The 22,547-nt window shown below is 51.3% G+C and overlaps 1 protein-coding gene across 2 annotated transcripts; it reads right to left on the reverse strand.

Annotated features, from left to right (window-relative positions):
- On the reverse strand, positions 1-22,504 carry SNORC (secondary ossification center associated regulator of chondrocyte maturation). 2 transcript variants are annotated; one of them, XM_055403506.2, is made up of 5 exons: positions 22,370-22,504; positions 7,552-9,771; positions 7,120-7,251; positions 452-634; positions 1-157 (listed from the first exon to the last, which is right to left on the reverse strand). In XM_055403506.2, exons 3-5 carry the CDS (start codon positions 7,190-7,192, stop codon positions 48-50), a joined length of 366 nt encoding a protein of 121 aa, XP_055259481.1. In that variant the 5' UTR covers positions 7,193-7,251; positions 7,552-9,771; positions 22,370-22,504; the 3' UTR covers positions 1-47. The 2 variants fall into 2 exon arrangements, with proteins under 2 accessions (XP_055259481.1, XP_088691247.1); XM_088835121.1 differs by lacking the exons at positions 7,552-9,771; positions 22,370-22,504 and having other exon boundaries at positions 7,120-7,545.
- Between the last annotated feature and the right edge of the window lie 43 nt (positions 22,505-22,547).

Raw genomic sequence — 22,547 nt, forward strand, 5'->3', positions numbered from 1 at the left:
GCGCACCTGGGGTGCCGCCGAGCCGCACCGCGGCCCCTTTATTCGCTTCAGGAGGCGGAAAACTTCCTCAGCGCGACCACCACGAGCGCCAGCACCACGCAGGTGGCCAGCAGGGCGGCGATGACGATGGCGGCGATGGCGCCGGGCCCCAGCGAGCCTGCGGAGGGCGGGGAGGGGGGCCGGGTCAGCCAGAGCCCCGCGCGCGCCCCGCCCGCGTCCCCGCACACCCGGCCGGCCCCCGGGTCCGCGGGAGGCCCGCGCCCGCCCGTTTCCCCGCTCCGACCTCCCGCCCCCGCTCCTGCCCTCACCCACCTCCGCACCCGCACCCCAGTCCCGGCACCCGCCCCACCCCGGCCCGGCCCCGCACGCCGCTCCTCCGGCCCGCGCCCCCACCCCTAACCCTCGTGTCCCGCCGCCGCCCCACCTTCCCCACCGCCCGCCGCCGCCGTACCCCCGCCCTGGTCCAGGCGCTCCTGCGCGGTGCTGTCCTCGGGGCTCGGCGTGGCGGTGGGCGCGGGCGGGCCGCTGACCGCCGGCTCCCAGGCGGGGCTGGTGCTCTCCACCGGGTCTTCTCCCGACGGAAGCTCGGCGGGCTCGTTCCACAGGGTGGGCGCGGGCTCCTGCGGGCCCTCGGCTGCAAGGCCAAGGACAGGTGTAGTAGGTCCGCCGGGCTGTAGGTCCGACGAGACCCCGTCCCCGCCGTTGAACCACTGGGAAGGGGCGCTTCGCGGTGTTTTGCCGGAGGCCGTGGGGGGGGCCCACGTGTGGTCCTGGACCCCCTGCTGGGGCCAGGCTGCCCCCACCCAGAACGGGACAGGTTGATGGCGGCGGGGGCCACCCTCAGGAGAAAGCTGGGAGAACTGGGGGCTTTCAGAGAGCTTCAGGGCAGTAGGGACTGTGGCGGAGGGGAACAGTGGGGGGCACTACGTTTCCCAGCAGGGCCGACGGACCCCAGCTGAACTGCTGGGGGCCTGTGGGCCTGGGGCAGTGACACTTCTAAGGGTCTTCTCCCCACACTGGGCAGCCTTCACCCTGGAGAGGGCGCCAGGACAGGGAAGCAATGTCCTGTCGGGAAACCACGGTCTCTGCCCACCGGGTGGTGACGGGCAGCCATCGTGGGAGGTGGAGAGGAGAGGCCCACCCCCACCCCTGGGCTGCCGGCACTGCTTCTCCGTGGCCCTAGCCCCAGGGCCTGGGGTCCCGCGCCAGCACATGCCTCCACACGCCCCCCAGTGTCTGAGGCTTAAAGCGCAAGAGCCTCTGTAGCCGGAGGAGAAACCGTGATGCCCGCCCTTTGCTCCCTCCAGACTAGACAGGGCCAGAGGACTGGGCAGGGGTGTCTTCGGAACTTGTTCGGGAAGCTCCAGGAGTCCTTCACCCAGCCCTGGCAGGGGCTGGATCAGCAGGGCAGCCTCTGGGCAGTGTTTTTGTTGCAGGACCCTTCCTCCGCTGGTAGGTCGGCAGGTTCAGGGTACACAGGGGCCCAGAGGACAGGATGGGAATCTGGCATGGGAACCCCAGCCCCAGCTCCACCCCCACCCCCACTGTGGCCCCGGACACCCCAGTCTTGCTCCCGCTTCAAGAATCCTAGCCTGAGGAGCTACACAGCAACACCCCAGCCCTGGTCCCATCCAGCCTTCTCAGACCCCCAGTCAAGTTCAAGACCAGGCTCCAGGCTTCCCACCCCAGGTGCTGAGTGATCTGGGTGTGATCCAGGGATGCTGGAATGGGCTGAGTGGGCTTCGCAACACAGCGTCTCAGTGACACCAGCAGTGTGTCCCTGCTTCCGAGAAGGCAGGGGCTAAGGGTAAACTTAGGTGGGCACTGGCGGTTAAGTGCTCCTAGGGAATGAAGCCTCAGACAACACAATCACACGTTGTGCCTTCCCAGAAACTTCCCTGGAAGTTGTGGTTCAATCAATACAGCCTGGTGCTGGTGTTAAACAATCCGCCTGTCAGTGCCCGGGTCCGATCCCTGGGTTGGGAGGATCCCCTGGAGAAGGAAATGGCAACCCACTCTAGTATTCTTGCCTGGAGAATCCCATGGACAGAGGAGACTGGTGGGCTACAGTCTATGGGGTTGCCAAAGAGTCAGACACGACTGAGCACTTAGCAGCAGCAGCAGCAGCAAGACAAGCCCTGGCTGGTCTCCCTGCCAGTTTCTGGGGTGCCTTTCACTCTTGGGGCCTCCACCCCCGAGACCCTCCACCCCCACCCCACCGGGCCCTGGGCACAGACAAGCCAGAACCGCACCCTGCTTCCAGGCTCAGCACCTCTTGGAGAGGGGGTGATCTGGGAAGACACAAAGGTTTTTCCAGAAGTCTGCCAACAGTTTGCACTTGGGGTAAATCATGAGTGAACAGCCAAACCCAAATTCCAAGACAGTCTTCAAATAACTAGGCTTTCAAAAATATTAAGGTTGTGAGAGACAGAGAGTAAGGGGCTGTTGCGGTTTAGATTGAGGAGTTGTGACACCCCGATGCAACGTGAGTTCCCGCAGGGCACATTGTGGGGTCCACTGGTGAACTGTGAACTAGGCTGCAGTTTAGGGAAGAGTACCGCATCCTTGTTTGCTTCTTGATTTGAATAACTGACTCTGCTGTGTAAGAGAATACCCTTGTTCTCAGAAGTATTTAGGGGCAAACGGGCATGGTGTCTGTAGCTTAACTGTCAGATGGTTCAGCAGTTAGGTGAGCAAGTAGACACAGATGAGAAAATATGGCAAAAAGTTGGTGGTTGGTGAATACGAGAGAAGAGTCTACTGGAATTGATTGGATTATTCCTGTAACTTTCCTGTAAACTTGACATCTTTTCATGATAAAACCTTACGGGGTCCTCAGCTCCCCAGGCCCTGTCCCTGGCCGCTTCTCTCAGGCCTCGGCTGGATCAGTGGCAAGGCTCAGCTTTCAGGCAGGGACCACTATCACACTCCCAGGGCTTGCCCCGGCCTGGGCCCCTTTTCCGAAACATCCCTGGTGGGGAGACCTCCCAGGGCTGGAAGGTCCCTGCACCCAGTGGGTGGAAGCTCCTCTCTCCAGGGCCCCAGCTGAGCTGCAGTGCTGGGGTCTGGGGGGCCACCCTGCTCCAGCACCCACTTCAGTGACTTCCCTGTGACTCTGTCAGGCCTCCCTTGTCACTGCCTGGAAGGGCTGAGGTCTGCCACCTGGCAGCTGCCTACGGAGGCCTCCATGCCCTCGTCATGCTTGCCTCAGGCTCCCCGGGGCTGAGCAGAAAGAAAGGCCTGGGTCTAAGGTTGGATAGCATCACTGAGTCAACGGACGTGAACTTTGGGCCAACTCTCGAAGACAGTGAAGGACAGGGAGGCCTGGCGTGCTGCAGTCCATGGGGTCGCAAAGAGTCAGACACGACTGAGTGACCGAACAACTGCCACCCGCCGCTGGGCAGGCCCTGGGGTCCGGGGTTCACAGACTGCGAGGCTCCCGGATAAACGGACAGGTCCCCCCGTCGCAACTTGCTCACCACACACCAAGACAGAGCAGCAGCCAGGCCCCTCCCGGCCCCACCCCAGCTGCCAGGCATCCGGCCAGGGAAGCCTCCCCAAGGCTTCTGGGTACCAGGCCCTGCCAAAATGGGTGGCATCAGAGGAACCAGCCCCTAGTGAGGGAGAGGGATGACAGGCCCCTCAGCGCCTGGCGAGCCAGGGCTCTATCCCAGAAGCTGGCCATCACCCTCTGCCCTCCGCCAGAGCCTGGGGGGACATCGTTGAGGGGGAAGGGGGCCCTCTGAGCAAGGTACTTGGGAGGCCCACCCAGCCCTTCTCCTTGTCTGTCCCTCCCGCGCCAAAGCCTGGACCCTCCCTGCCAGACACACCAGCTCAGGCCTAATACACGCACCGCCCCCCAACACACACACACCCTCCAAAACCCAGCCAGTCTCTGAAGCTTGAGGGGCTGCCCCACTGGCTTCCAAATCAGAGAAAGAAGAGAAAGTGAAGTCGCTCAGTCATGTCCGACTCTTTGAGACTCCATGGACTGTAGCCCACCAGGCTTCTCCATCCAGGGGGTTTTCCAGGCAAGAGTACTGGAGTGGGTTGCCTTTTCCTTCTCCAGAGGATCTTCCCCACCCAGGGATCAAACCCAGGTCTCCTGCATTGCAGGCAGATTCTTTACCAGCTGAGCCACAAGGGAAGCCCAAGAATACTGGAGTGGGTAGCCTTTCCCTTCTCCAGGGGATCTTCCCAACCCAGGGATCGAACACAGGTCTCCTGCATTGCAGGCAGACTCTACCAGCTGAGCCACCAGGGAAGCCAAACCAGAGGGCTGGGTCCAAATCTGGCTCCATCACCCCAGACGACAGCAGACTGGCTCTGCCGCTGGCCTGCCCTCCCCGACCTGTGAAACAGGGGTTGGGCCGTACCTCTCCCGGCCCTCCACGTTGGTGGCTGTGCTGTCAAGGCCATCGTCAGCTGCTGCCTCTGCCCCCTACCCCACCCAAGGCCTTTCGGGCCTGGACAGCATGGCCCTGGCCACTCTGCGGGCTCTGCACCCGCCACAGCTGACTGTTACAGGAGACCACCCCCCACAAGGCTGATCCAGGCTGCACAGACTCATCGGGGTCCCAGGTTCCCGGCCAGCCCAGGTGGGCATCCCCAAGGCACACGTGGGCCAGAAGCACAGCCTGAACTCGAGTCCCCAGCCCTCCCACCAAGGAGGTGCTGCTGCCAGGGAGAGGGGGCAGGCATTTTCCTGTCCTCGTCTGCTTGCCGCTGTGTCTGCTCAGTTTGATGGGGTAACGGGAGAGACAGCTCTGTCCCCCAAACCTACCCTTGTGGGGAGCCGGGAACAAGAGCACTTCTCCAGGGGGTTCCCCACTGCAGGCCCCATCCAAGGAGGGGGAACGGGAGGGGACAGAAGTGCCAGGCAGAGGGGCTGGCGTGAGGGCAGGCGTGGAGGCCGGGACCCAGAGGGGTAGGTGTGGAAGGCGGGCGGAGATGCGACGTAAGGATGGAAGACGGGTGGGGACAAGGAGTGGCGTGAGCACAGCCTGTGACCCGCCGCTCTGACCGGAGAAGCCAGAAGCGGGGGCCTTGTGACCTTGCCACAGGCCTGGGCACTGTGGGCTCCCCTCCCCGCCCCATCCCCAGCCCCACTGCCCCCAGCCGCCCTGCCTTTCGGTAAATAAGTTTGCTTAACGCTCACCCTGACCACTGGGCCCCGAGGCCAGGCGCCCGAGCTCACAGACGGCCTTTGTGCGGCCATGAAGGGCCTTTTCATCGGGGCCCTGGCCTCCCGCCCGTTCAACCTGGCTTGCTCCCTCCGCCGCAGTAGCTGTGGCCACAAGCGACCGTCAGGGAGGGCGGCAGGCCAGGCCTGGGTCTCAGCCACGGGGGCCACCCTGGCCTCCCTGCTCGGACCGACCCCAGCCCAGCAAGCAAGCGGGCCAGGGGCCTGTCGGGCAGGGCACACACCTGCTCTGAGCCTCCAGTCCGGGGTGGGGCAGCCAAGAGCATCCCCGACACGCTCCCGCCTCAAATGGCAGGAGAACAGCAGCCCCGCCAGAGCCCAGAGGTGCTGGGGTGGGGCTGGCCCGCCTGCCCCGAAGTAGGACCCATGCAGGGGAGTCGGGAGGTGAGGCCAGGTGAGGTCCCCATGCTGCCCACCACGAGGCTGTGCCCGGCATTCCTGTGGCGGCACAGGAAACCCACCCACCTGGGCTCTGTACGCCCCGTCCGACCTGGCACCTCTGGCCGGCAGCCTCGGCTGGAAGAGCTTGGCCGCATGGGCACCCAGGAACAGGACAGAAGCTGCCCACACGGACCCCAGATTCAGGGGCAGACAGGGCGCCAGCACCTTCACCTCCACCCGCTTTGACCACCGGGCAGGAGAAACCTTGTCACTGGGGTGGGTGGGGCCCACAGGAGCCATGGAAGATGTCTCCCTACTTTGGGTCACTTCCCCACGGCCCTGGGCACTGCACCAGGCCCCCGGCTCGCCCACCCAAAGGCAGGCAAGGCAAGGAGGGGGTTCTGCCGCGAGACTCAGACTTAGGCAGAGCGCCTAAGGAACAGCGAGGAGGACAGAGCCGGAAGCAGAGTCAGCCTTTGAGCTGCTCCTAGGGCTTCTGGAGAGAGCCCGGGGCCCACAGGATCCTCACTGCCCCCATTTCCTCCCCCATTTCCTCCCAGGTCTGTGCCCGAGCGCGTGGCTGTGGGAGTCACCCCAGGCCTCACTTCCTCTCGCGGCTCTCCCCAGCACACATCCACACGACGCCCAGATCCACAGACACCCCCAAAACCCACGCTGCAGAGAGGGTCTCCATGGGGGCCCCCCCACTGGTTTCTCCAGCCCCAGGACTCCCCACAGGCGCCCTGACACCCTGCCCTCCCAGCCGCAGGAGATGGCTTTCTTCCAGGAGAGAGACCACCTGGGAAGCTTGTGCCTTTCGTCTCTCAGGCTTCGCAGCCGGCCTGGGCCAGCCCCTCCCGGCGCAGGGCCCACAGCTGTGTCCACAGTGGGGCTCGGTCCCCGGGAACCCACCACTTCGAGGTTGGCGGGACTCTTCTCACCAGACCCCAGACCCGCCTGCTTTCAAGCCTCAGTGCGGGAGCATCAGGCCAGCAGCCTCCTGGTTTTACAGAGGGGTCTCTGGTCCTGTACTCCCCCCTGGAATTTTTTTTCCCAGGATGGAAATAGTACCCGGGTCTTCCTTCTCAAAGGACATTTGAGAAAACCAGTGGGGAAGGGTTTGTGGGGCTTCAAAACATAAATGGCAGAGCTTCGTGGACCTAACATCTGGGGCCTCTGCCCGTCAGCTGCTTGCCCTGTGCCTGGTGCCCCCTCCCGACTCCCACCCAGATTCTCAAGGCCTTCCTTCAGATTTTAGGGTGCTGGAGTAGCCCCACCTCCCCTGGGCAGCTAAGGTCCCTGGCCCTGCTCCCCAAGACACTGTCCTGCTTCAGAGGTCACAGTCTCTGTGACGAATGACTCCCAGAGGCCTCTGATGTGTAGCTGCCAGCCTGTGTCCCAGGGGAGCCCTTCCCGGAATCACCCCAAATGGTCACCCCATCCCGGTGAATGGCTTTGCCCGGCGGGCCTCAGAGAGGTCCTGGCCTTAAGGCGCTGCTTCGCCTCGGGAGGCCGGGGGCAGGGAGCACCCTTACCTGTGAGCACCGCGGGGGCCAGGACCCCACAGAGGAGCAGCAGCGCCATGCGCAGCGCCAGACAGGATGCCATCCGGGCCGGGCGGCGAGCGTGGCCAGCGAGCGGGAGGCACCGAGGACTGAGCTGCTCAACTGCAGGGCAGAGGGAAGGAGGCATCAAAGGGCTGGGGAGGGTTTTCATCAATGCAAACTCTGTCCTCCTGGGACACCGTGCCCGCCCCCCACACACGAACACACACACACACAGCCAAGCCCACAGAGCTGACTGCTTCCCTGAACTCTGGAGCAGCCCCACCCTCAGGGAGGGAAAGAGGAAATCGCTCTTTCCCTCTCTCCTCCTTCTCTCTCTCACACACACACACACGTGCGCACACACACGCGTGCACCTAGGCCACTGAAAGATTCTCAAACCTCCACGTGCAAAAGACTCACCCAGGGCGACTGATAAGTGCAAAGGCTCTAGCGCTGTCTCCCAGTGGGTCACGGGTGAGCCCAGGAATCTGCATTTTCGTGCTCAAGGCCCAGGCCTGAGTGACTGCCACCGTGGGCTGGCAGCACCGACCAGGGTCAGGCTCTGCTCACATCTGGGCTCTTGGCACCTGGCAGGGAGCGGGTGCTCGACAGAGCTAGGTGCAGCCATGCTTCTAAGCCATTTCCAGCCAGCCTTCTAGAAGCTCTCCTCTCTCTGGAAAAACCCACAGCGTTAGACGCCCTGTGTCCCTTCTTCCTGCTCTCCCTTCTCCCAGGTATCTGGGACTTGAAATACCACTCATGTGTTCATGACACTGTGTCCAGCCTGGGTCTGGCCCCATCACCCGCCACCTCCCGGAAGGCCCCAAGGGCATCTAATGAGCGTCTCCAACAGCATTGCCAAAGCAAACCCGATGCCACTGCCTCCCCAGCCCTGCTCAGTTAAATTCCAGTTCCCCACCTTCCAGATGTCCCAGCCACATAAAATTCATCAACGATCTTTTTCATTTACTCCCCACATCTCATCTCTCAGAAAGTACTCCCTCCGACAAAAAAACCCTTCATGGTTCCCCACTGCTTTTAGAATAAAAACTCAAACTAAGGACTTATGTTCAGTCTGATGGCCTTGACAAAGTTCCTCCAATACACCAGAGTCCACCCTGCCTCAGGGCCTCTCTCCCAGAAAGCAGTCTCTCAGCTCAGGACAGAACTACCTCCTTATTGCCACGCAGGTCTCAGCTCTGAGCAGTCAGTCCCCGACCCGCTCATCACATTTGTTTCTTCTTAGCATTTATATTTATGTGAAACTTTGCTGTCTCTTACTTTTGGGGGGTGGGTAATTTTCTGAAGTGAAGTGAAAGTCACTCAGTTGTGTTCAACTCTTTGTGACCCCGTGGACTATACAGTCCTTGGAATTCTCCAGGCCAGAATACTGGAGTGGGGAGCCTTTCCCTTCTCCAGGGAAATCTTCCCAACCCAGGGAGCGAACCCAGGTCTCAGGCATTGCAGGTGGATTCTTTAGCAGCTGAGCCACAAGGGAAGCCCAACAGTACTGGAGTGGGTAGCCTATCCTTTCTCCAGCACATCTTCCCAACACAGGAATCGAACCAGAAGCATTGTGGCTTCTTTACCAACTGAATTATCAGGGAAGCCCAGTGTTTCCACAGCAGTTTTTTGAGGAATGACCTAAATATTGTGACGTACACAAATTTTATGCTTACAGCTTGATGGACTTTCGTGCATATATACACCTGTGTAAATACCACCCAAATAGACAGAGAATGAGCAGAATTGCTCCTGCCCCTCCCTATCAGTGCCCCCAAAGTACTTATCTGTCTTCTCTCATCAGAGATGAGCTTTCAAATCAGTGGACTCATATGACGTGCACTCTCATGTCTGGCTTCTGTTCGGTGTTCTGTGAGATTCATCCACATTGCTGCGTGAAGCAGTGACTCATTCTTTTTCATTGCTGAATATGGCATTGCCGACTCAATGGACATGAGTTTGAGCAAGCTCTGGGAGATGGTGAAGGACAGGGAAGCCTGTCCTTGGGGTTGCAAAGAGTCGGACATGACTGAGCGATGGAACAATTCAGTTGCCACAAATTACCCATTCTTTTATCCTTTTTTGTAATGTCAATTTGGGGTATTTCCAGGACTGAACTTCTACAAATATGGCTCCTATAGGTATTCTCATACCTACCTTTGGAGAACATGTACTCTCATTTTTCTCGGTTACGTATTTAAAAATAGAATTGGAAGATTGGATCTGACACATATACACTACCATGTGTAAACTAGACAGCTAGTGGGGACCTGCTATAAACCACGGGGAGCTCAGCTCGGTGCTCTGTGGTGACCTAGAGGGGTGGGAGGGAGGTTCAAGAGGGAGGGAATATATGTATGCGTATGGCTGGTTTACTTCATTGTGCAGCAGAAACTAATACAACATTGTAAAGCAATTATATTCCAATTTAAGAAAAAAAAGAATTGCTAGGCTAGAGTATAATGTTTAGATTCTATAGAGGCTGCCAAGTCACTTTCCAACATGTCCTCAGACTCATCAACAGTTGTGAGTTGTGAGTTCCCCACACCCTCACCCATACCTGGCATTTCCAGTCTTTATTTCTAGCCGTTCTGGTAGGTACATTGTGGTGTCTCAAGTGGGGCTGCATTTTCATGACTAATAAAATTGAACACATTTTCATATTAATATTTATTGACCACAGGAATATGTGAAGAGCTGTTCAATTTATTTTTTGGGGGGGGGAGCTGATATATTTATTAGGGAGGCCTATCACTTTGAATTTATTTTTAGGGTTTTTTTTTTTTTGGTGTGTGTACCCAGATAAAAATCCTTTGTCAGACGTACATAATAGTGCCTTTAAATGAAGTGTCCATTGGTGGTCTGTCCTTACGCTGTGACTCTTAAGTCCCAGATAGAAAGGACTGGTTAGTTCACCAATGCATGAACTAACATGCATTGGTGCAAAAGTAATTGCAGTTTTGCATTGTTGAACTTTGCCATCTGATATGGGGATACATTCTTAAATAAATGTGGTTGTGTTGTACATCATTTTAATACAAATTTCTTGCTTTATGGTTTTTTCTAATGAATTGTTACTTGCTGTTTATTTTATTTGCATTTTAGACTATGGAAATGATGTTAGGCAAAAAGCAAATTCGAGCAATTTTCTTATTCTCGTTCAAAATGGGTCACAAAGCAGCGGAGACAACTCACAACATCAGCAACACATTTGGCCCAGGAACTGCTAATGACTGTACAGTATAGTGGTGGTGCGAGAAGCTTTGCAAAGGAGATGAGATCCTTGAAGATGAGCAGCCTAGTGGCGGGCCATCAGAAGTTGACACCAACCGAGAGCAATCATCGGAAGCTGATCCTCTTACAGTTTCATGAGAAGTTGCTGAAGACTTCAACGTTGACCATTCTATGGTCGTTCAGCATTTGAAGCAAATTGGAAAGGTGAAAAAGCTCAATAAGCGGGTGCCTCATAAGCTGACCATGAATCAAAAAAATCGTTTTGAAGTTCCATCTTCTACATGACAATGAACCATTTTCTGATTGGGTTGTGATGTGCAACGATTTTATACAACAAGCAGTGGCAACCAGCTCAGTGGTCAGACCAAGAAGAAGCTCCAAAGCACTTCCCAAAGCCAAACTTGCATCATAAAAGGGTCATGGTCACTGTTTGGTGGCCTGCTGCTGCTCTGATCCACTACAGCTTTCTGAATCCTGGTGAAACCATTACACCTGAGAAGGATGCTCAGCAAAGTGATGAGATGCACCAAAAATTGCAATGCCTGCAGCCAGCACTGATCAACAGAAAGAGCCCAATTCTTTGTGACAATGCCTGGTGGCACGTCACACAACCAATGTTTCAAAAGTTGAATAAATTGGGCTACAAAGTTTTACCTCATCTGCCATATTCACCTGACCTCTCGCCAACTGACTACCACTTCTTCCAGCATCTCAACAACTTTTTGCAGGGAAAATACTTTCACAACCAGAAGAAAATGCTTTCCAAGAGTTCACTGAACCCCGAAGCATAGATCTTTTTTTTTTTTTTTTGCTATAGGAGTAAACAAATTTATTTCTCTTTGGCCAAACTATGTTGATTGTAATGGTTCCTATTTTGATTAATAAAGTTTGAGCCTAGTTATAATTTAAAATCCAGGACCTGAAACAGCAATTCCTTTTGCACCCACCTAATCCTGGACTGGAAAAGGTCAGTCTTCATTCCAATCCCAAAGAAAGGCAATGCCAAAGAATGCTCAAACTACCGCACAATTGCACTCATCTCACACGCCAGTAAAGTCATGCTCAAAATTCTCCAAGCCAGGCTTCAGCAATGTGTGAACCGTGAACTCCCAGATGTTCAAGCAGGTTTTAGAAAAGGCAGAGGAACCAGAGATCAAATTGCCAACATCTGCTGGATCATGGAGAAAGCAAGAGACTTCCAGAAAAACATCTATTTCTGCTTCATTGACTATGCCAAAGCCTTTGACTGTGTGGATCACAATAAACTGTGGAACATTCTGAAAGAGATGGGAATACCAGACCACCTGACCTGCCTCTTGAGAAACCTGTATGCAGGTCAGGAAGCAACAGTCAGAACTGGACATGGAACAACAGACTGGTTCCAAATAGGAAAAGGAGTACGTCAAGGCTGTATATTGTCACCTTGCTTATTTAACTTATATGCAGAGTACATCATGAGGAACGCTGGGCTGGAAGAAGCACAAGCTGGAATCAAGATTGCCGGGAGAAATATCAATAACCTCAGATATGCAGATGACACTACCCTTATGGCAGAAAGTGAAGAGGAACTAAAAAGCCTCTTGAGGAAAGTGAAAGAGGAGAGTGAAAAGGTTGGCTTGAAGCTCAACATTCAGAAAACAAAGATCATGGCATCTGGTCCCATCACTTCATGGGAAATAGATGGAAAAACAGTGGAAACAGTGTCAGACTTTATTTTTTTGGGCTCCAAAATCACTGCGGATGCTGATTGCAGCCATGAAATTAAAAGATGCTTACTACTTGGAAGGAAAGTTATGACCAACCTTGATAGTATATTAAAAAGCAGAGACATTACTTTGCCAACAAAGGTCCATCTAGTCAAGGCTATGGTTTTTCCCATGGTCATGTATGGATGTGAGAGTTGGACTGTGAAGAAAGCTGATCGCCGAAGAATTGATGCTTTTGAACTGTGGTGTTGGAGAAGACTCTTGAGAGTCCCTTGTACTACAAGGAGATCCAACCAGTCCATTCTAAAGGAGATCGATCCTGGGTGTTCATTGGAAGGACTGATGCTAAAGCTGAAACTGCAATACTTTGGCCACCTCATGCGACGAGTTGACTCACTGGAAAAGACTCTGATGCTGGGAAAGGTTGGGGGCGGGAGGAGAAGGGGACGACAGAGGATGAGATGGCTGGGTGGCATCACCGACTCCATGGACATGAGTTTGAGTGAACTCCGGGAGTTGGTGATGGACAGGGAGGCCTGGTGTGCTGTGGTTCATGGGGTCGCGAAGAGTCAGACACGACTGAGCGACTGAACTGAAATGAACTGAACTGAATAGAACCTAGTGAGGCTCCCAGGCGGAGCTAGTGGTAAAGAACCCACCTGCCAATGCAGGAGACGTAGGAGGCACAGGTTTGATCCCTGGGTTGGGAAGATCCCGTGGAGGAGGGCATGGCAACCCACTCCAGTATTCTTGCCTAGAGGATCCCATGGACAAAGGAGCCTGCTGGGCTACAGTCCATGGGCTCACAAAGAGTCAGACATGACTGAAGTGACTGAGCAATAGAACCTAGTATTACCATACCCAGCACACGACTAGAACTTAATACTGAAATTCAGTGAGCTGAGATTTCTGGGATAGAATTAATCTCAACCTGTCACTTGTTCTCACTTAGCAGTCCACTTCAGTATTCTTGCCTGGAGAATCCCATAGACAGAGGAGCCTGGTGGGCTACAATCCATGGGGTCGCAAGAGTGGACACGACTTAGCGACTAAAGCACCACCACTGTCTCACCTGCTCACTCATTTGTTTGTGCTGCTCAGTTGCTCTATCTCCTGTCCTCACCCTTCTGTGCCCTAGAGCAGAGCCCGGTCCTCAGATCACACTCCTGAGAGATTCTTGCCAGCTGACTCCCTGTGAGCAACTCCAGTGGAGGCACTGGTGGGAGATGAAAGATGGGAGTGGAGAAGTGACTCTCTGCTTCAGATTTCTCAGAGCGTCTCTGGCGGCAGCAGCACTGGCTGCAGAAACGCCAGTGACACACAGGTGCTGAGGACTGCAGGGGTAGTAGCCTCGGCAGCCTGGAAGCACTGGCTCCAGGACCCTTGTCAGGCAGCTGCATTCAGACCCGTAGTGGACAGTGCTCTGGCCTGTGATCCTTCCTTCTGCTCCTCCAGCCCAGGTGGGTGTCAGTTTCTGAGCTGAGTCACTAATTTGGGTTGCCTTACCTTCCCTCTTTTGTTCCTTCAGTCCTTTCAACATCTTTGTGACAAATTCCTCCATCAAGTCTCTTCTGCTTGAAATACCTACAGTGAACTCTATGTCCTAATCAGACTCTGACCGATACAGTGCTTGGCACTCGAAATGGTTCCCCAGAAACTGACCCTTAAAGATATGCTTCCCAATTTGACTTGCCACCCTGTTTGAGCTTGAGCTCACTGCCAGTGGAAAACGAGATCTGATAACACATGGCATATCCAATATTAAGACCTGGGGCTGTTTAGCATGAAGCGCCTATTCAAGACAAGGCTTGAAGGACCAGGTAGAAGCTCTTTAGTGATGATGATCAAGAGGATAATGAAATGAACTGGCTACTTTTACTGCCTTGGGTGCTTAAAGAAAAGCTCATGGCTTTAAATTTGAAGGTCAAGGCTTGATCAAAGTCCTGGAGCACTTCTATGACAGTCTTTTAAAACTCTCTTATTTCTCGTAGATACAGAGCTTAATTGGCAGCAGACCAGCCCTGAATTTGTGTGGCTTGCAGTATCACAATCCTGAATTCACAACTGTGTCAGTTTCTTTCAGGTGAAATTCATGGTACTGATTGGGAATGAGTGAGCTCTTGAGATCTGGAATGGGGGTATTTGGATAGACTCAAATCGGAGAATCTTCCACCCACAAGTCCTCAGGCCTCCCCTGCAGAAGCAGCAGGCTCCGTAGAGAAACGGCTAATTCCAAATCTAGAGACGTTAAGTGAGGAGCCTAGACTATCTCATGCCAAAGTAAGAAAGTGCTCAAAGGACGACAGTGATCTGGCAAAGGACACAGAAGTCAACCTGGAGGGGCTCCAAATGGGCGGCTTGTGCACAAGAAATAGTGTCAGATTATACCCTACAGATCAATCCTGGGTGTTCATTGGCGGGACTGATGCTAAAGCTGAAACTCCCAATACTTTGGCCACCTCAGGCGACGAGTTGACTCACTGGAAAAGAGTCTGATGCTGGGAAGGATTGGCGGCAGGAGAAGGGAACAACAGAGAATGAGATGGCTGGATGGCATCACCGACTCGATGGACATGAGTTAGAGTGAACTCCGGGAGTTGGTGATGGACAGGGAGGCCTGGCGTGCTGTGATTCATGGGGTCGCAAAGAGTTGGACACGACTGAGCGACTGAACTGAACTGATACCCTACAGTGTGTGCATATGTGTGTGTGTGTGTGTGTAAAGTTCTCCCTTATAGTAGAATGTTAATCAGTTCAGTCTTCCTTACAGAAGACATTAGTGGAGCGAATGGTGAAATACAAAGGAATTCTTGATATTAACTAATACTATCAAGTACGCTGTTTCCTAATTTTAATCATTGTATTGTGGTTATGTAACAAAACGTCCTCATTTCAAGGAAACACAGTCTGAAATGTTTAGGGATAAGGGACATAACATCTACAAGTTTGCTTTCAAATGATTCGTAAAATAGTTACTGAGAGTCATCACTGAGGGTGTAGCTCTAGAGGTGTGGGTGAATGTTAGCAACTGGAGAATCTGGATGAAAGATATGTGGGAGTTCTTTCTACTGTTCTTACAAGTTTTAAGCCTGAAATTATTCAAAATAAAAATTCCCCCCTCTCCTCAAAAAGAATCACTTTATTTCAACAACTGATGAAACAATAGACCTAGGCAATGATCATCAATGAATGCTAAAACTGCTACATAAGAGACCAATAGAACTTTTATAATGGATCATAGGAACAGGACTGATGAAATCTGACAAAAGTAAAAATGGGACAACCAGACAATGCTGCCTGTGATACCACAGGACGAATGCCAATTAACTATTCTTGGAGAGGGAGAGGAGAATCTGAATCTAGTCAAGTTTCTAGACCTACCAGTTTACAGAAAATGTGGGGGAGATTAACAAATTGACACCATAAGGACGCTCCTTGCTGGATCCATATTATGGGATGTTCTGTGGGTAAATGATATTGTTTTTTCAATTTTTTTTTTTTTTTGGATGGGAAGCTGGTTAGACTAAGAGAGACTTAACATCACCAAATGTGAGCCATGAACCTCATTTTGATTTTGACTCAAACTTTTGTAAAAAGACACTTCTGAGATAATATGAAAAAAATAATATACAGAGTGCATTTAGATATTAACAATTATTCATACCATTAATGTGGTATCTGCATGTGCTTTTTTACAGGTATGTTACAATGTGCACTGAAACACGTATGAGTGACTCAATACAGCTAGGATTTGTTTTAAAACACTCTAAGGGGAAAAGAAAAAGTGAGATTAAACAATAATTGGTAAAATGGTAGGAGTTTGTTACATTAATTGTTAAGACAATGTTTGTGTCCTCTCAGATCTATATGCTGGAAGCCCTAATCCCAGTGTGATGGTATTCAGAGGTGGGGCCTTTGGGAGGTGATTAGATTAGGTCATGAGGGTGGGATCCTCGTGTTGGGATAAAAAGATGATTTTTAAGAGACAGAAAGGTAGGACAGAGAGACATGAGATCTCCCTCTCTGCCACGTGAGGATGCAGCAAGAAGACGGCCACGTGTAAACCAGGAAGATGATTCTTAGTGGACAATGGCTCTGTCAGCACCAAGCTTGTGGGACTTCCCAGCCCAGACCAAGACACGAGTCTACTTCAATGTCTGCTAACACTTTTTTTCAATTAAAAAGAAAAAAGCTATATGAGACAGCAAAAGAGACACAGATGTATAAAACAGTCTTTGGGACTCTGTGGGAGAGGGTGAGGGTGGGATGGTTTGGGAGAATGTCATTGAAACATGTATATTATCATATGTGAAACAAATCGCTAGTTCAGGGTTGATGCATGTTACAGGATGCTCGGGGCTGGTATGCGGGGATGACCCAGAGGGAGGATAAGGGAAGGAGGGAGGTGGGAGGGGGGTTCAGAAGGGGGAACTCATGTACACCCAGGGCGGATTCATGTCAATGTATGGCAAAACCAACCAATATAATGTTGTAAAATAATTAGCCTCCAATAAAAATTAAAAAAATAAAGAAAAAAGCTGAACTCAGGCAAAGGTTACGCATCTACGTTCCAGTTGACAAAGACTTGGCAGTGCTCCCAAAAGAGCTCCTCAAGGCAGATTACCGAGCAGGGAGGTGTGCTCCTGTCTGCCTCACCCACTCCCTCCTGTCTGCAAGATGGGCATGATGGTCATGGGGCTCCAGAGGTCAACTTGGAGCACGAGTGACCTTGAGAAAGGAAGCCAGTTAGGATGGTGAAACAGAAAGAACCCGGGTCCCAGAGCTATAGCAGCCTTGGAATGACCACCTCCAGATTTCACTTCAGACATCATCTCGTTTAAGTCCTTGTTACTTTGTGGCTGTAGTTCAGTCGCTAAGTCGTGTCCACCTCTTCGACCCCATGGACTGCAGCACTCCAGGCTTCCCTGTCCTTCACCGTCTCTGGGAGTTTGTTCAAACTCATGTCCATTGAGTCGGTGATGCCATCCACCTCATCCTCTGTCCCCCCTTCTTCTCCTGCCCAATTTTTCTCAGCATCAGGGTCTTTTCCAATAGGTCCAAACTAATGGTGACCTACTGACCTTCAGGGCTATTTTTCACGTTAAAGAAGGCCCTTCAAAGGAAAAACGAACCTATCAAGGCAAACTAACTTCGCACTCGTAGATTTAGAGGCACAGGTAAACAACCTTTAAGAAATGAGGTCTCTGCTTAAGACCAGCTGGACTGTTAGAACTGCTGTGTCCCATCCCTGGGACGTCATCATTTTGCCACCAATGAAAGGGGAAGCGAGGGCAGCTGTTAGGCTGCAGTTAGGGAAGAGCCCGCTTCTCTCGCTTCCCAACATCTGTGTGCTGTTTCTCCCATACACTGAACCCATAACGTTGTTACTTTAGCTGCAAGACATGGCCACCGATTAATCCTTGGAGGGAAACCCTTCTCTCAGAGGCTCCAGGTTCCCTGTTCAGAACCTACACTACTAAAAGCTGTGCGGGTCCATCACGCTCAGGGCATCCGACATCTGCAAAACGAACACCACTCGCCTGGCTGCCTCAAGATTCCCAGGCTCGCCACGCTCCCAGCAAGCACTGCGGCTCCTTCATCTGGAACTGCCTGCATTGAAGCAGGGTCAGAGTGAGTCACGCTCTAGAGCTGGACTTACTTTCGTCCCCAAAAATCCCATTCTGAGGACAACTTCCATCTGGAAGGTGCGCTCAGCTGCATCTGCTTGGTTAAGAATGTGCATGCCTATTGCTCTTTTAATGCACCTCACAGAAAGCTCAGAAGAGAACCAGCTTCATCTCACAGTAGAACCATACAGACTTTTTAATATATAATGCGGAGCAGGTATTTTGTACAAAATACATTTCAGATTCTTCAAATGATCAATGTAAGACTGTGTATAAGATGGCACACACACTATACATGTGTATGTGTACATGTACACGTGTTGTATATATAGCTCCTCTAAAAGAGAAATCGGCTTCCCTGGAAATTCAGATGGTAAAGAATCTGCCTGCAATGTAAGTGGCCTGCGTTCAATCCCTGGGTTGGGAAGATTCCCTGGAGAAGGGAACGGCAACCCACTCCAGTAATCCTGCCTAGAGAATCCATCAAGGACAGAGAAGCCTGGTGGGCTAGTCTATGAGCTCACAGAGTCAGACATAACTGAGCAACTAACACACATACACAAAAGAGAAATAATTATTTTAAATAAAGCCTAAAGTTAGCCTGGATGGGAAGAGAGTTTGGGGGAAAATGGACACATGCATACAAAAGGCTGAGTTCCGTCGCTGTCCACTGAAATTATCACAACATTGTTAACAGCATACATTCCAATATAAAATAAAAAGTTAAATAAAACCTTAGGCAAACCATTCAAATATCACAGTAATCCAAGTCTACGCCCCAACCACTAATGCCAAAGAAGCTGAAATTGAATGGTTCTATGATGACCTCAAGACCTTCTAGAACATAAAGAAAAAAAAAGTGTCCTTTTCATCATATGGGACTGGAATGCAAAAGTAGGAAGTCGAGATACCTGGGGTAACAGGCAAGTGGAGAACGAAATGAAGCAGGGCAAAGGTTAACAAGAGTTTTGCCAGAAGAACGCACTGGTCGTAGCAAACACCCTCTTACAACAACACAAGAGATGACACTACACGTGGACATCACCAGATGGGTCAATACCAAAATCTGATTATATTCTTTGTAGTGGAAGATGGAGAAGCTCTATACAGTCAGCAAGACCAGGAGCTGACTGCGGCTCAGAACACGAACTCTTTACTGCAAAATTCAGATTTAAATTGAAGTGGGGAAAATCATTAGACCATTCAGGTATGACCTAAAAATCAAATCCCTTACAGTTATACAGTGTAAGAGACAGATTCAAGGGATTAAATCTGATAGTGCCTGAAGAACTATGAACGGAGGTTTGTGACATCATACAGACTATTCCCAAGAAAAAGAAATGCAAAAAGTCAAAACGGTTGTCTGAGGAGGCTTTACAAATTGCTGAGAAAAGAAGCTAAAGGCAAAGGAGAAAAGGAAAGATATACGCATCTGAATGCAGAGTTCCAAAGAATAGCAGAGAGGTAAGAAAGCTTTCCTCAGTGTCTCTCGCTCAGTCGTGTCCGACTCTTTGCGGCCCCATGGACTATACAGTCCATGGAATTCTCCAGGCCAGAAAACTGGAGTGGATAGCCTTTCCCTTCTCCAGGGGATCTTCCCAACCCAGGAATCGAACTGGGGTCTCCTGCATTGCATGTGCATTCTTTGCCAACTGAGCTGTCAGGGAAGCCCTTCCTCAGTGATCAGTGCAAAGAAATAGAGGAAAACAACAGAATGGAAAGACTAGAGATCTCTTCAAGAAAATTAGAGACACCAAGGGAACACTTCATGCAAAGATGGGCACAATAAAGGACAGAAATGGTATGGACCTAACAGAAGCAGAAGATATTAAGAAGTGGCAAAAATACACACAAGAACTAAACAAAAAAGATCTTCACGACCCAAATAACCACAATAGTGTGATCACTTACCTACAGCCAGACATCCTGGAGTGTGAAGTGGGCCCTAGAAAGCATCACTACGAACAAAGCTAGTGGAGGTGATGGAATTCTAGCTATTTCAACTTCTAAAAGATAATGCTGTGAAAGTGCTGTACTCAATATGCCAGAAAAATTTGAAAACTCAGCAGTGGTCACAGGACTGGAAAAGGTCAGTTTTCATTCTAATCCCTAAGAAAGGCAATGCACTCTACAATTGCACTCATCTCACATACTAGCAAAATTCTCCAAACCAGGCTTCAACAGTGCATGAACCGAGAAGTTACAGATGTTCAAGCTGGTTTTAGAAAAGGCAGAGGAACAAGAGATCAAATTGCCAACATTCGCTGGATCATCAAAAAAGTGAGAGTTCCAGAAAAACATCTACTTCTGTCTTACTGACTACACCAAAGCCTTTGACTGTGTGGATCACAACAAACTGTGGAAAATTCTTAAAGAGACAGGAATACCAGACCACCAGACCTGCCTCCTGAGAAATCTGAATGCAGGTCAAGAAGCAAGTTAGAACCAGATGTGGAACAGACTAGTCCAAATTGGGAAAGGCTGTATACTGTCGCTCTATTTAATTTATATGCAGAGTACATCATACAAAATGCCGGGCTGGATAAAGCACAAGCTGGAATCAAGATTGCCGGGAGAAATATCAATAACCTCAGATATGCAGATGACACCACCCTTATGACAGAAAGCAAAGAGGAACTAAAGTGCCTCTTGATGAAGGTGAAAGAGGAAAGTGAAAAAGCTGGCTAGAAAGTCAACATTCAAAAAATGAAGATCGTGGCATCTGGTCCCATCACTTCATGGCAAATAGATGGGAGTGGAAACAGTGAGAGACTTTATTTTCTTGGGCTCCAAAATCACTGCAGGTTGTGACTGCAGCTATGAAATTAAAAGATGCTTGCTCCTTGGAAGAAAAGCTATGACCAACCTAGACAGCATATTAAAAAAGCACAGACATTACTTTGCCAACAAAGGTCCGTCTAGTCAAGGCTATGGTTTCTTCAGTAGTCATGTATGGATGTGAGTTGGACCCTAAAGAAAGCTGAGTGCTGAAGAATTGATGCTTTTGAATTGTGGTGCTGGAGAAGACTCCTGAGAGTCCCTTGGACTGCAAGGAGATCCAACCAGTCCATCCTAAAGATCAGTCCTGGGTGTTCATTGGAAGGACTGATGTTGAAGCTGAAACTCCAATACCTTGGCCACCTGATGTGAAGAGCTGACTCACTAGAAAAGACCCTGATGCTGGGAAAGATTGAAGGCAGACGGGGACGACAGAGGATGAGATGGTTAGATGGCATCACCGACTAGATGGACATGAGTTTGAGCTAGCTTCGGGAGTTGGTGATGAACAGCGAAGCCTGGCACACTGCAGTCCATGGGGTCGCAAAGGGTTGGACACGACTGAGCGACTGAAATAACCATTATCTTGAAATTAAGACCCTTCAACTCAGAGCCAATGAAGAGTTCAAGAACCTTGGTGTATACACAGAACCTCATCTCGTGAAGATAATTCCCATTCGCCTGCTCTTCTAGAATGACCTGACTACTCACTCCAGTTCCCAAACCCCTGAATCTGAATGGCTTGTGACTACCTTGACAGAAAAAAGTGTCAGAGAAAGTCAGAATAGATGAGGCAGCCTCTGCCCCAGGGATGGGAGTCAGCTGCCGAACAAACAGCCCACCTACCTGCAGCCACCACCCACACTAGAGAGGCACAGACAGCTCCTCCAGCCATCGACCCAGCGGACTGCCGAACCGACAACTGCCAGCACCAACCACCCACCGTTCACAAGAGTGAGCCATTGTGCTGGCTAACCCAACAGAGATCGCAGCCCCTGCTGACATCTGAACAAGACCAGAGAATGTGGAAGAACTGCCCAGCTGAGCCCTTCCTATGAGGTCCTGACTCGTAAAATTACCAATAAATTGAAAGGGTTGCTGTCAGCCAATTTGGGGGCAATATGTAGCAACAGTAACCAGGACACGAACGCCCTTGGGGAAAGTGTCCATAATCAAATTATCCTGCCTGGGTATGTTTTTGGAAATCTCTGACTTATGACAACTGCAAACAGTGTACAAAACAAATACTTTAAAACTCAGGAAAATCTTAGATAATTTCCCAGTATGGGCAATTATCACAGAAAGGGGCTATCCTGATAGTTCAGTAGGTAAAGAATCCACCTACAATGCAGGAGACCCTGGTTCCATTCCTGGGTTGGGAAGATCCACTGGAGAAGGGATAGGCTACCACTCCAGTATTCTCGCTTGGAGAACTCCATGGACTGTATAGTTCATGGGGTCTCAAAGAGTCAGACATGACTGAGCAACTTTCACTTCACTTCACGTCCACAGAAAGAGGAAGTGAAAGAGTAAATTGGGACTGTGAAAAACTGACAGAACCGCAACAGAAACAAACACTCCTAGCAAAGAGTGGTTTCTTTCCAAGATGTGGGAAACTCCTCAGGTAGAAGCAGTGCTCCTGGTTAAGCGAGTGTAATGTTCCATGACTAAAATGACTTTGCTTCCCCTAAATCTGCTGAACTTCTCCCAAATGCTTGTGTTTTTAACTTTCCCCCAAACAAGCAGAGTTGAGCCTAGTCTGGAAGGTGTGGGCAGGCTCTGGAGGGGATCTTCAGGGGTGTGTGTGTGTGTGTCTGTGTGGTGAGGGAAGGAGACGAGCCACAGGTCAGCAGAGAGAGGCCAAGGAGGACGGACACTGAATCAACTTACCCCGTTTACCTTGACCTCCACGCTCTCCAACTAAAGAACCAGCCAGCGTCTCAGAGCCTGCCGGAGAAAGCCATGGCTGCCTCCACGTCCTGGGTGCTCACGCATCTGCAGCTTTTCCATGGCGTCAAGAACATGGCTTAGTGCAAAACTCACCTCGACAGGCGTGAGTACAAGAGAT

Source organism: Moschus berezovskii, chromosome 4, assembly GCF_049115385.1.
Source record: "Moschus berezovskii isolate FMDL1 chromosome 4, NW_MosBer_1.0, whole genome shotgun sequence".
Lineage (NCBI taxonomy): Eukaryota > Metazoa > Chordata > Mammalia > Artiodactyla > Moschidae > Moschus > Moschus berezovskii.

Bases quoted from the DNA above. Each gene is read 5' to 3' on its own strand.
- SNORC (XM_088835121.1), bottom strand. From the start codon at position 7,300: ATGAAAACCCTCCCCAGCCCTTTGATGCCTCCTTCCCTCTGCCCTGCA. The intron at 635-7,119 runs GTAAGGGTGCTC...TTGGCCTTGCAG, and splicing joins GGCCCCCGCGGTGCTCACAG to CCGAGGGCCCGCAGGAGCCC. The intron at 158-451 runs GTACGGCGGCGG...CGCCCTCCGCAG, and splicing joins GCGCCTGGACCAGGGCGGGG to GCTCGCTGGGGCCCGGCGCC.